Genomic DNA, 14,530 nt, shown 5'->3' with positions numbered 1-14,530 from the left:
GGGGGGGGGTATGTGGGAGCTCAATGAGGTTAATCAGGACCCCCCCAAAATCTTCAGAATGGGGCCTAACTCACCTCACTTAGCACCCACTGCCCCCACCTTCTAAAACTAGTCTCTTCAGCCAATCAACGGTTGCACCCATGTCCTGCCTTTTCTGATGTCCTGGCTGAGCAGGCCATCACTGCTGAGACCAGTTACTCTTGCAAAGCATGGACATTGTACTTGTTTTTATTTTTTAAATTTGTGATAATGTAAAGGCATTTGGGGGGGGGGGGGGGGTAGTGAATTTACCAAGACTGGCATTTTATCCGCCAGTCTAACTGAAATTCTGTCATTATTACACTGAATTTATCAAGATCCATTGCATAAATTGTATTAGATTTGACATAGGATGCAACTATACCACCTTCATTTAAAATCACAGCCCCTCCACCACAAGCCTTGCCTCTTGCCGATCGAGTCTCCATTTTTGTCAGTTTATGCAGACGCAGGTGTAATAAATGCCACCCTTAGTGTCCGTGCTCACTTTTTTTTTTATGTTTAATAAAAATAATTAAAAAAACAAAAAGCTATTGACCCGAACAAGTAACTCTGAACCCCTATATTATGAATGTCACTGTGAAGACTTGTAAATTGACCCACAAGCGAGAAAAGGTACAAAAGTCATGGTTTGATCTTAAAAATTATCAATGCCCTCTATAATGCCAATATTGTGATTGCTACTTTCAGGCCACCTTTATGCCACCTCAATAAAATTCCAGGCTTTTGCATGCTAGTGTAATACAAACACTGGTCTGATTAAGGTTAAATGCCTTTGTATCTTATGTCTACATCTCTTTACTTATTCAGACCTGCACATTATATTATGGTGAGCAAATAGAACAGTAATTCTATTTAAATATTATTATTATTATTATTATTATTATTATTAATACTAATTTTATAAGCCTGCCATCTTTACTTTACTTTTCACTGTGCACAAAATAAAAATCAGCTATGCTCAATCTGTATGTATGTTTATAAACTGTAGCACAAATCCATGTTTTATGACAATGTCCTGTAATGTCATACCTGGTCGGATGGTGAATAGCATTTGTTTACCATTTTCATCTGCAAAACAAAAATAAAATATTTTGTTACTTTTTGTTAAATTAAAATAAAAAAAGTATATTTAAGTAAATAAAAAGCTCCCATAATGAAGTCATAAGATAACATAATGAGAGTAGAACACAATTTTATATACATGCAATATCCTGTTCCGCAGGGGTGGGGAAAACTCTATTGGTGCTTGAGGTAACCACCTACATAACCTGCTCCTCATTCTGTTCTGTATCAGTTTCTATATATATATATATATATATATATATATATATATATATATATTTATCTCTCTCTCTCTCTCTCTATATATATATTAATATATATATATATATATATATATATATATATATATATATATATATATATATATATATATATTAGGCTTCTTTCCTTGTACAATATGACTTCTTACTGCATAGTAAATGTCAAGAATAATAACATTTTATTTTACATATTTCTAAACTACAGAAGTCTAAAGTGTACATCCACATGAATTTCTGTCACGTTAACATTTTACCATTTCAGAGAGATGAGCAATAAAAAATAACTGAGAAGTTATGAATTTTTATTCACACATCGTTTCAGTGAATGTTTCAGATTTGAAGATATTTTAGAGGTTTAATTTTTTTAATAAATACATATAGAATTCAGCTTTTCTTGGTTTGTAAGTTTAGGTAAACTTAAAGCAGATTTGTCATCATAAGTTGCTGTGGTATTTAAGGGTGGCATAGTATGGTGAGACAGGTGTAACCACTTAAGGACCCATGACGTACCGGTACGTCATGAGTCCGCTCCCGTTCTATAACGCTGGTCAGGCCCGGAACCCGTGGCTAATAGGGTGCGACACTGATCACGTGCTATTAACCCTTTAGACCTGGTGTTCAAAGTTGATCACCGCGTCTAAAGTGAAATTATACTAATGCTGGTTAGCTTAGGGGGCTGTTCGGGATCGCCATGGGGAAATTGCCGCATCCCGAACAGCTGTAGGACACAAGGAGGGTCCCCTTACCTGCCTCCTGGTGTCCAGTCGCCAAATGACTACTCAATGCCTGAGATCCAGGCATGAGCAGTCAAGCGGCAGAATCATCGATCAATGGTTTACTATGAGAAACCAGTAATCAATGTAAAAGATCAGTGTGTGCAGTGTTATAGCTCCCTATGGGAGCTATAACATTGCAAAAAAAGTGGGAAAAAAAGTTAATAAAGATCATTTAACCCCTTCCCTAATAAGTTTGAATCACCCCCTTTTCCCATTTAAAAAAAAAACCTGTGTAAATAAAAACAAAATTAAACATATGTGGTATCTCCACATGCGAAAATGTCCGAATTATAAAAATATATCATTAACTTAACCACACGGTCAATGGTATATGAGCAAAATAATTCCAAAGTCCAAAATAGCGTATTTTTGGTCACTTTTTATATAATGAAAAAATGAATAAAAAGCGATCAAAAAGTCTGGTCAATACAAAAATGGTACCGCTAAAAACTTCAGATCATGGCGCAAAAAAAATGAGCCCTCATACCGTCACATACGCAGAAAAATAGAAAAGTTATAGGGGTCAGAAGACAATTTTAAATGTATACATTTTCCTGCATGTAGTTATGATTTTTTGCCGAAGTACGACAAAATCAAACCTACATAAGTAGGGTATCCTTTTAATCGTATGGACCTACAGAATAAAGATAAGGTGTCATTTTTTATCAAAAAACGTACTGTGTAGAAACGGAAGCCCCCAAATATTACAAAATGACGTTTTTTTTTCAATTTTTTCGCACAATGATTTTTTTTTCCATTTTGCCGTAGATTTTCGACTGATGACTGATGTCATTACAAATTAGAATTGGTGGTGCAAAAAATAAGCCATTATTTGGATTTTTAGGTGCAAAATTGAAAGAGTTATGATTTTTTAAAGGTAAGGAGGAAAAAACGAAAGTGCAAAAACGGAAAAATCCCGGGTCCTTAAGGGGTTAAAGGAGCATGTATATTTGTAGAAATTCAATTTATACCCACTCTGCTTTTAGCCTAAATGGCACAAAAATGTTCAGCATTTTTTTCTTATTTTTAATCAAAAGTTAATTTAATAGACAAATTGATATGTAACATGCAATACAAAATTGATCTTTTTCAGTATTTAGACAATAGTTTCATCTGTAAAACCAAGACTTGCCTCAAGTTTAATAATTTTTTATCAAAAAAGGCTGCTGCTTTTGGACCCCAACGCATCTCAATCTATCAAATGATCAAAATGAAATTTTTGACCCCAGTACAAGTGCAACCCCTGCACTTCCTTAAGAGGTATTCCCATCTGGACATTTATGGCATATTTACAGGATAAGATACAAGTGCCTAATCTCGATATTGAGGCACCATGGACCCTTAATTTGACAGAGGTTATCAAGAAGCATAAAACAGCAAAACAGGCTGTTCTACGAGGTAACTTCCTAAATAAGCATGCCCATCTGGAGATTTATGGAAGGACCAAAAAATGGAACAGAAAGCGCAAGAATGTGCAATTAACCCCAGTAGATTTTTTTTGGCACAAATGCTGTAAACATGCTCACCTTATACTACGAGTGCAACTCTGCATCTTACCTTCTGTCACTAATAGTGACCACCAAAACAAGGATGCAGCCAGTCCTATGCAGCAGGTACAGAATATTCAAAGTCTGTGGTTGACGCCTCCAAGCGAGGTGTAGAAAGATACTGCTCCTTAGGCGCTCTCCTGTTGAAACTATTGCGGCTGCCAATGTTAGTATTAACCGAGGCAGACAAAAATAATTAACATCAGCTTTTATTTGCCAGGTAGAACAGGTAGTAGATAACGTGTTTCGGGGGGCTGGATCCCCTCTTCCTATGACGTGAGAAGGAGGGGTCCATCCCCTTGAAACGCATTGTCTATTACCTGTTCTACCTTTGACAAATAAAAGCAGATATTTCTTTATTATTTTTGTTCACCTTGGTTATTACTACTTACATTGGCAGCTGCAATACATTCAACAGGAGAGCGCCCAAGGAGCAGTATCTTTCTACACCTCGCTTGGAGGCATCAACCACAGACATCTGAACATTTATGGCATTTTCGCAGAATAGGCAAAAAAATGTCTAATAGATGCAGGTCCTAACTCTGGGACTGGCACCAATCTCAAGATCAACCCCCCCCCCCCTGGTTCCCTCTGGCTGACAGAGGTTGTAAGGCTTCTTTCACACTGCCGTTAGGACACGGCAGTGTGACGGCTGTTGGGGGAGACGGGGAGAATAGCAGGAGATAAAATGCTGCTTTCGTCGTCTTCTTCTCCTGCTATTTCCGTCAAAAAACAACGGCGCCCGACGGACCCTATAATAGTAAAAGGGAGCTGTTCGGACCCGTTGTTGCCCATTGTTCTCCATCACCAGTACGACCGTTAAGTCACAAAAAAAAAAGAAAGTCTTCAATGGCTGTTCTCGACGGGGAGCAACGGCGTGTGATAGGGGCCTAAGAAAGCCAAAAACTGCTGTACAGACCATTCTAAGAAATCTACATAGTTCTCGTAGAAGTCAATGGGAGTTGTGTAAACAACCTAGCACCATAAGCTTAGGAGTTCTGTGAATAGCAAAGCAATGCTATACTGTGTGCCTCCCATTAATGACAAGTTTTGCAAACTGCATCAAACAGCTAGATCATCTGTTTTCATTTTCCTGACAATCTCTGGTGGCTGCAAGCAGGCCAGAGGGGGCAAGGGACTGACCAGAGGTGGGACGGGTATCCATGAGACATTTATTGTATATCCTCTGAATATGCCATAAATATCCATGCAAGCCTCTGCTAATCTAGCAACTAGTGTTGACCTAAGGTAATTACAAAAATGGCTGCATTGGAAGGAAGGCAATAATAGAGTTTAACAAAAATACAAGACATTTTATTTTAGGGAATGTACTTGATGGTGAGTGGGGGTGGGCAGGATGGACTTTTTGGTTTGACTTGCAAGGTAAAATTAACAGTGATTTTCTCTGAACTATCTGCATAACTTTGCTGTAGACTATTTTATTAATGTAGATATATATATATAATTGAAGGACAAAACCCCAAACATTTTGCACAACTTGACAATGTTTTCCAATAAGAAAAAGATCCAACACAAGATTTTGTTGTAACCCTGACAAAAGCCAAAGTGCCAACATTGAATTTAGGCAGCACAAATAAAACTGCAAGTTCTCTATTCGAAAGCCCTGTCAGTGAATGTACAAAGCAATATATTTCATCACAGTCCTGACACCTTCACATTGATATTTTCAGATCTGATGGCTTTGATGCATCCTCTTAAACTACAACCTTTCTGCACCCTCAGAAGCACTGCTCTAAGTGTCTTGACCTTTTAACACAATCCAGAATGGAGAGCTATAAATCATTAATTCTTAGTGTATTTATACAATGGATGTGCTAAGAAAAATATACTTTAAGGGTATTTTTATGTACAGGAAAGGGAAAGGGCACACAGTGGCTAGGAATGGGGGGTGCTCCTTGTTTAAGACCTTCAATCTATTTAATCAATACCAATCTTCACTAAGAAAGTTTTGATAAATGAGCAATGAATTGACATTTTAAATAATAATAATAATAATAATAATAATAATAAAAAAGAAAATATAGAAAGAAATAGAAAGTAGGCTGCCCTATGGTGCCCCCATGTATGGTGCCCCCCATATAACTGTATGCCTCAATATGAAATCATAGACATAGAGGTACAGTGTGCGCCCAAAAAAAAAAAAAAATATGCTAGTTTTCTAATCAAATTATTCATCTTCCTAGGAAGAAAATGACAAGACTTAAAGGGGTACTCCCGTGGAAAACTTTTTTTTTTAATCAACTGGTGCCGGAAAGTTAAACAGATTTGTAAATCACTTCTATTAAAAAAATATGAATCCTTCCATTACTTTTAAGGGGCTGCATACTAAACAGAAATCCAAAAAAGAAATGCATTTCCTCTGATGTCATGACTACAGTGCTCTCTGCTGACCTCTGCTGTCCGTTTTAGGAACTGTCCAGAGCATCATATGTTTGCTCTGGACAGTTCCTAAAATGGAAAGCAGAGGTCAGCAGAGAGCACTGTGGTCATGACATCAGAGGAAATGCATTTCTTTTTTGGATTTTTTGGTGTCAGGCAGGTATTATGGAAAGTACGCCGGGGACCTCAACGTGGAGGTGACAGCTGTATCGTACTTCCTTACTTCTTCAGACCACCGTACCTCTGCTCCCCGCCATCCCTGAATAAAGGGCATGAAGTTAGGACCGTGGTGAGTGCTGTCTTATTATCTCATCCTTGCATATTTGGATTGTCTACCGTTTTCATAAAGATTGAGCACCACCTAAGGTCTTTGTTTTTCTCCTGTTGTGATACTGCACACTCCCGGACTTTCAGCAGTGCCGGTCTTTTCCTTATTAGACTGATTTACAAATCTGTTTAACTTCCTGGCACCAGTTGATATGAAAAAAAAAAGTTTTCCACGGGAGTACCCCTTTAAGCAAATCACCTTAATCACTTAAGCAGCCCTTCAGCTCCACATTAGGTTTCTGTCCTCCTTGAGCTCGCCTTAGGACACCTGCATTATGGTTTGACAGGTGTACCGCCCCAGTCAAACTCCCCACCTGCGACTGTGTATTATTTCCAATAGAGTTGCATATACTTTATTTTTTACTTTGACATTTATGTTTGACTTGACATTTTTGTGGCATTTCAAACTGAAAAGAAAGAATGGAAGTGACATCACCAAATGTATGGGGTTACAAAAAAAACTACAGTGCGTGTAGGAAAACAACAGGCAGCAAAGACAGCACCTAAACCATGTACAACCTCCATGTCAAAATGCTAAAAATGACAAGTTTAAAAAGTAAAGACATCTGTGTAGAATACTAATAATATTTCATTAAATCAGAAGGTTCTGTGGGAATAGACCCGGAGGAGTTCTCACTTCCTTACAAACTAATTTATTAATTCTTAGATTTAGAATGGGTCATTTATTATTCTGGTATTAATATAGCTTTGTGGCATCGCCTTATCATGGGTAATTCTTTGATTCAATTGTGTTATTTTATTTTTTCTGTATTGTTGGTTGTATAATAATAAATATTGTACATTTAAAGAGTATCTGTTAACACAAAACAGGATCTGATAACAATTATCTGTGAGCCATAGACTCACCTGTAATTTATCTATCATTTTGTTATAATAATCCAGGGCAGCCTTTTCTGCTGAAAAATCCTCTTTCCTGTATTGTTTCATTTACTTTTATTTCCAGTTTATACTTAGATAAGTAGGGTGTGGTTTATACTATAGTCTCCCCCAAGCAGGGGCGTAGCTATAGAGGTAGCAGTCACACTGGGGCCCTGGTGCCTATGGGAGCTCCAAAGCACATCTGCCCCATAATAGACCAGTATTATAATTGGCACATGGGGTCCTGTTGCAGATTTTGCATCGGGGCCCGGAAGCTACAAGTTACGCTTCTGCTCCCAAGAGTTAAAGGGGTACTCCCTTAGAAACCTTTTTTTTTTTTTTTTTATCAACTGGTGCCAGAAAGTTAAACAGATTTGTGAATTACTTCTATTAAAAAAAAATCTTAATTCTTCTAGTACTTATCAGCTGCTAAATACTACAGAGGAAATGGTTTTCTTTTTGGAACACAGAGCTCTCTGCTGACATCATGACCACAGTGCTCTCTGCTGACATCTCTGTCCATTTTAAGAACTGTCCAGAGTAGGAGAAAATCCCCATAGCAAACATATGCTGCTCTGGACAGTTCCTAAAATGGACAGATATGTCAGCAGAGAGCACTGTGGTCATGATGTCAGCAGAGAGCTCTGTGTTCCAAAAAGAAAACCATTTCCTCTGTAATATACAGACCCCAAAAAGTACTTGTAAGATTTTTCAACAGAAGTAATTTATAAATCTGTTTAACTTTCTGGCACCAGTTGATTAAAAAAAAAAAAAGTTTCCCACCGGAGTACCCCTTTAAATAAAAAGCTTCTCATCTAGCCAACCAAAGTACCCTTCTCTGTGCTCTTAAGAGGCAAGAACCCAGGAACAACTATCTACATATGGGTTATTCTTCCTTTTGGAGGAGAATCTAGTTTGGTATTTTTTCCTAATCATGTTTAAGTGAATACTGGGTAGCTACCTCCTCCTTCCAGAGGAGAGCTAGTGTGCATACTTTTTAAAAGGAGCATTGTCTGAAAGACTCCCTACACCAAATGGTGATCTTCTCGAGGAGAAACAATCCTACCTGAGAGATCAACCTAGATTAATAACCCCAAGATGAATAATCTCTCCTTGATTTGCAATCCACCAATTCTATTATTGACTTTGCTTTCCCTCCATTGTGCCCACCTTTTGGTTTTTGTTATCCTAGTTATCAAAATTCTCAAGACCTGGCATTTCACAGTTACATATGCTAGTATGGCTGAAAGATAATTCACCATTTATCAACCAAGAACATGGCAGTATGGTGATTGGAATGAATGGGAGGTGTGTGGATGACTTTACAGCTTTCCCCTTTACTGATCCAGAGAAAGAAATCCATAAGGCAAACAGATGAAGCGTCTACCAAATATATAAGTGTCACAATGTTTGTGTACAAGCATACCATAGGGTAACACAGCCACCACGTCAGCAAGATGTAGTGCCACCATGGCCTAGTTAGCAGGAAACCAATCTTCTCTAAATAGGAATCATTTCCCCCCTGATCCCGAGTAGTGATCAGATTTGTTTAAAGGGGTTGTCCCATCTTGCCACCTCTCAGGCCACCTCTGCCTCAGGCCAAAAGAAGGGGTCAGAAAAGCAGTAATCAGCAGAAGCAGGAAAGTTACACAGCTTGCTTTACTCCCATTGGGGGATATTTATCAAAACATGTCTAGAGGAAAAGTTGCTGGGATGCCAATAGCAATCAATCAGATTGCTTCTTTCATTTAGAGACCTTTTAAAAAAAATGAAAGAAGCGATCTGATTGGTTGTTATGGGCAACTCATCAAATTTTCCTCTAAACAGGTTTTAATAAATCTCCCCCATTGACTTTAATCTGAGTTAAGCAGAGAACACTGTCTTGCAAGCTACGCTGGAAGTTACACTGTTTACATAACTTCCATTAAAGTCAATAGGAGTAACGCCTATTGCATAACTTCCCTGCTTTGGCTGCTTCCTGCTTTTCCGACAACCTCTTGCGGTCGCAAACAGGCAGGAGGTAACCAGAAAAGTGAAACCGCAGGATGAGACAACCACTTTAATATTCTAAACAGAATTTCTACATGTTCACATGTATATTTTAACGGGAACCAATCACGAGATTTTAACATATATAACACATGGCAACGTGTTAGATATGGTAAAATCTTCATCCTCATCATCCCTGGGAGATGTTCCTGCCCGTAGGGATGGTGAAGCTTTAAAGGGGTAATCCACTGCTCAGCATTTGGAACAAACCCCACCCCTCAATGCAAGTCTATGGGAGGGGGTGTGTCGGCTGTCACGCCCCCTCCCATAGACTTGCATTGGGGGGGGAGGGGTGTGACATCATGAGGGGCCGGGGCTATGACGTCACTAGCTCCCGGTGCCGACTCCAGCGTTCAGAATAGTTTGTTCCAAACACTGAGTAGTGGAGTACCCCTTTAAGGTTAAATCTCCTAGGTGGGGAGCTTACCTAGTCCTGTTGGCTCTGGCTGTAATCACGCCCCCTTAGCATGATTGACAGCCCGGGCACAGCCTGCGTCATTTCTCTGCTCTGTCTGATTAGGGAAGAGAGTGGTAATAAGAGCTGTCGATCACACTGAGGGGGTATGATTACAGCTGATGGGACTAGGTAAGTATAGCTCCCCGACCAGGGGACTGCTTGTGAGGGCAGTAAGAGAGACTTTTTAACCTTATATCCTCACCATCACTGGGGGCAGTAACATCTCCCAGGGTGGTGAGGATGAAGATTTAACTATAGATAACGTGTTGCTATGCATTATGTATGGTAAAATCTCATGATTGGTTCGCTTTAAGTCCCTGGCACTATCATGGTGAGGCTAAACAGCGACCACGCTGCTTTGTTTCACTTTTGTTTCAGCTTCCGATCCCGCTGCTATCGAAAGAGACTAGCCGATTCACACTTTCTCTATGTAACTCCATGAAACTGTGGTCTGCAAGTGGTTAACTCGTTGTTCCCAACCAGGGTGTCTCCAGCTGTTGAAAAAGTCCAATTCCCATCAACTCCTGGATGACAAATTTTTTAGTGTATGTCTAAGTTTCCACTTGTTTTTTTTCTGGCAGTTTTTGGATATCTGCCACTGCTGTTTTTGAGCCAAATCCAGAAGTGTATTCAAAAGGAATAGGACATATAAAGGAAGGACTTACACTTCTCCTAACTTATGGATCCACTTCTGACTTTGGCTCAAAAATGCAGTGTCAGTTTTCCAAAAACTGCAAAAAAAGAAAAATAATAATAATAATAAAAAAAAAAAGTGGAAATGTAGCCTATAAATTGGTTTTAATTTAGCATCTTTTAAAATTTATTTAAAAAAAATGCTGATCTTTGTATACAGAACTGTATATTCTCAACATTAAACTGGTGATGGTGAATACATACAGCATATCCTATGACTTCCTTTCCTGTTATTACTGCACACTCTGTATATACAGATTGCTAGGTCTGCAGTATCTGTACAGACGTTAAGAATATTTCATATAAAAATCCAAATTTATGGAGTCTCTAATTCGCCTAGTACAGTTGCTTTATTGAACACAATCTACGCTTTTATGGGGGAAGATATTTTTCCTACAAAACAGCCATATCCTTCCAACACAAAATAGGAAGGGGGAGGAGGGGGTATAAATCTTACACATGACAAGCTGCATTGTGTCGCCGCTACAAAATTTGACTTTCAATAATTTACCAGATTAGCCGGTCTCAAAAGAAAAAAAAAAGATCAAATAAAGAATATGCTGAAGCAACCTAAATTATTTCAGGCTTAGGAAGTCAACCTTTTCCATAATTAATATACTGCTATAGAATCGCTCATGCGGAAACCCAAATTATTTCTTCTTGTCAGCGATGTCAAGATAGAAGCCTCATTTAGTAAAAAAAAAAGACCCAGTTACTCATTTCTTGACAGTAATATCCAGGTAAGTGTGGCCTCCAACCCACATTAGTGTCAATATCGTAACTGCCATAGAAGCATTAAAGAAGAAGCACTTGGGGTAAATCCCCCCCTCCCCCATATCATGCACACTCACCATCACTAGTCATAGCTGTGATTCACCATTTGATTCATTACAGCACAGCTGAATATTGGCTTTTTATTGCTGTTACTGGGTCATGTGATCACCAGACTGATTCTCACAAAGTTACCGTGCTTAAAGGGGTACTCCACTGCCTCAGCGTTCAGAACATTTTGTCCCGAATGGTGAGTGCGGGGACCGGGGCTCGTGACGTCACGCCATGCCCCCTCAATGCAAGTCTATGGGAGGGGGCTGCCACCACCATAGACTTGCATTAAGGGAGGGTGTTGTGACGTCATGAGCCGCAGCACCCACACTCAGCCTTCAGAACAAAATGTTCTGAACACTGAGGCAGTGGAGTACCCCTTTAAACTATGTTAAGGGATGTAAGTCCTGGGTCAGATGACTTCCTGTGAACTACAGGACAGTATCATCACCTACCTTCTCTATGGGATCAGGATATACAGTATAGTAGTTATACATCTCCCCTCCAGCTCTGTCTGTGTACTGCTGCTTTCTCTATGGGATCATGAGATATAGTAGTTATACCCATCCCCTCCAGCTCTATCTGTATAGTGTTGCTGTTATCTGTATGGGATCAGTATATACAGTGACCCCCCGACCTACGATCATTTCAACATACGATGGACTCTCAGAGGCCATTGCATGTTGAAGGCAGCATCAACATACGATGCTTTCGTATGTCGGGGCCATCGCATAAAAGGCTACCCGGCAGCGCTGATTGCTTCAGCTTCCACCTAATAGCCATTTACGGTGCCCCGTGTGGTCTGCTGACAATCACTTACCTGTCCTCGGGGCTCCGGCGCGTCCTATTCAGGATCCCCTGCATCGTCGGCGCTCTCCATCGTCGTCATCACGTCGCTGCGCACGCCGTCCCGTTATCCAATAGGAGCGGCGTGCGTAACAATGTGATGGCGGTGATGGAGAGTGAGGATGCCGGGGAAGCAGAGGCCTTGCCGGAGCGTCTGGGACACCCCGGGGACGCGGCGACAGCGATGGATGGCGACATCCAGGGCAGCGGTGACGAGCGGTGACGGTCCGGAGCAGCGGTGACACGTGAGTATAACTTCCTATACAAGTGGTCTTCAACCTGTGGACCTCCAGATGTTGCAAAACTACAACTCCCAGCATGCCTGGACAGCCCTTTGCTGTCCGGGCATGCTGGGTGTTGTAGTTTTGCAACATCTGGAGGTCCGCAGGTTGTAGACCACTGTCCTATACTTTACATTGCACGGATCTCTCAACATACGATGGTTTCAACAAACGATGGTCCATTTGGATCGGATTACCGTCGTATGTTGAGGGATCACTGTATAGTAGTTATACACTTCCCCTCCCAACTCTATCTGTACACTGCTTCTGCTATCTCTATCAAAACTGCATCAAAACTGTACATAATGGGAACTGACCTCAGTCCACTTATACGTCTATTGATTTCACCTGGGTAACCATTAGTTGCTTAATGAAATGACCAGGTGCAATGATCAAATACCTGATCCTCAGCTAAGTGAGTAATGGGAAATATAGGCTGCATTACAGAATCCCTTGAGTGATGGATTTGCAAAGCAACATGGAACCAATCTCATGCCTACCACATCAGAAAAAACAGGTAAGCACAATGCATACACAAGAACCTCAACATTATTCTCTAACAATAGCTGATGCTGCACTATATAAGCCAAAAAATATTTAAAATATATATATATATAGCAGTGTGTTTTTTAAGGATAAATATTTGTTGTGGATCAATATTTTTACATACATGTAGGATTTTTTTTAATTACTGTCACAGTAAACAAATGGAGCATCGGCCCCTCATGCTGGGTCACTGCTGGAACATCTGCCTAATGCTGGTCCTGATGTTGTGTTCAGACACTTTTATAATCAAAAAGGTGATGGAAAACTTTGAAAAATGAGATTTCATTGTAACTCTGAAAGGGCACAATGCCTTCATAAACATAGCACTTGACCTGAATGTTATATTCCTCAATGTATAAAGCTTGTGTGCAATTTCCAACAATGTGAATCACAAGGACAGAAGCAAATCCACTGGGATTTATTAAAAAAAAACATATGAAGATATAGCAGCAGGTTGTAGGTATTTAGATATATGCAATTATAGGATATTTGAGAAATTTACAGATGGGCTTATGTGGTGGAACATAAGCATATTGGCAACATAGTTACTTTAACCCCTCGGGGACTCAGGGTTTTTCCGTTTTTGCGCTTTCGTTTTTTCCTCCTCACCATTTAAAAATCATAACCCTTTCAATTTTGCACCTACAGACCCAAATGATGGCTTATTTTTAGCGCCACCAATTCTACTTTGCAATGACATCAGTCATTATAACCCAAAACCTACAGCCAAACCAAAATAAAAAATCATTGTGCGACGAAATTTAAGAAAAAACGCTGTTTTGTAAATTTTGGGGGCTTCCGTTTCTACGTAGTACATTTTTCGGCACCTTATCTTTATTCTGCAGGTCCATATGATTAAAATGATCCCCTACTTATATAGGTTTGATTTTGTATTACTTCTGAAAAAAATCATAACTACATGCAGGAAAATGTATGCGTTTAGAATTGTCATCTTCTGACCCCTATAACATTTTTATTTTCATGCGTAAAGGATGTATGAGGGCTCATTTTTTTTGCACCATGATCTGAAGTTTCTATCGGTACCATTTTTGTTTTGATCGGACTTTTTGATCGCTTTTTATTCTTTCTTTTTATGGTATAAAAAGTAACCAGGAATACACTATGTTGGACTTTGGAATTTTTTTGTTAACCTTGTGGTTTAATTGATGATATATTTTTATAGAGCGGACATTTATGCACGTGGCAATACCACATATGTTTACATTTATTTTTATTTACATGTTTTTTTTTAAGTGGGAAAAGGGGGGTGATTTGAACTTTTATTAGGGAAGGGGTTGAATCATTATAAATTTTTTGTACACTTTTTTTTTTTTTGCAATGTTAAAGCCCCCATAGGAGGCAATAACATGCAGTACATTGATTGCCAGTACTGTTCAATGCAAAACCATAGTATTGCATTGATTAGTGTTTTTGGCCTGGATCTCAAGCATGGAGCAATCATTAACCGATTGGACGTGCCTGAGGCAGGTAACGGACCCTCCACTGGCATCCTAGCTGATCGGGAGACCGCTGTTTCCCTGCG

At 39.5% G+C, this 14,530-nt stretch overlaps 1 protein-coding gene across 1 annotated transcript in view; it reads right to left on the bottom strand.

The window, feature by feature from the left end:
- SNTG2 (syntrophin gamma 2) overlaps positions 1 to 14,530 on the bottom strand; it is a 528,788-nt gene that overhangs the window by 158,139 nt on the left and 356,119 nt on the right. Inside the window, exon 11 of the mRNA XM_056564074.1 lies at positions 1,072 to 1,110. Within this exon, the coding sequence (XP_056420049.1) occupies positions 1,072 to 1,110 (39 nt within the window). The remainder of the gene's footprint in view (positions 1 to 1,071; positions 1,111 to 14,530) is intronic.

Source organism: Hyla sarda, chromosome 3 (genome assembly GCF_029499605.1).
Source record: "Hyla sarda isolate aHylSar1 chromosome 3, aHylSar1.hap1, whole genome shotgun sequence".
In the NCBI taxonomy this organism is placed as follows: domain Eukaryota; kingdom Metazoa; phylum Chordata; class Amphibia; order Anura; family Hylidae; genus Hyla; species Hyla sarda.
The sequence above is the reverse complement of the archived record's forward strand: the minus strand, read 5'-3'. Positions and strand labels throughout refer to the sequence as shown.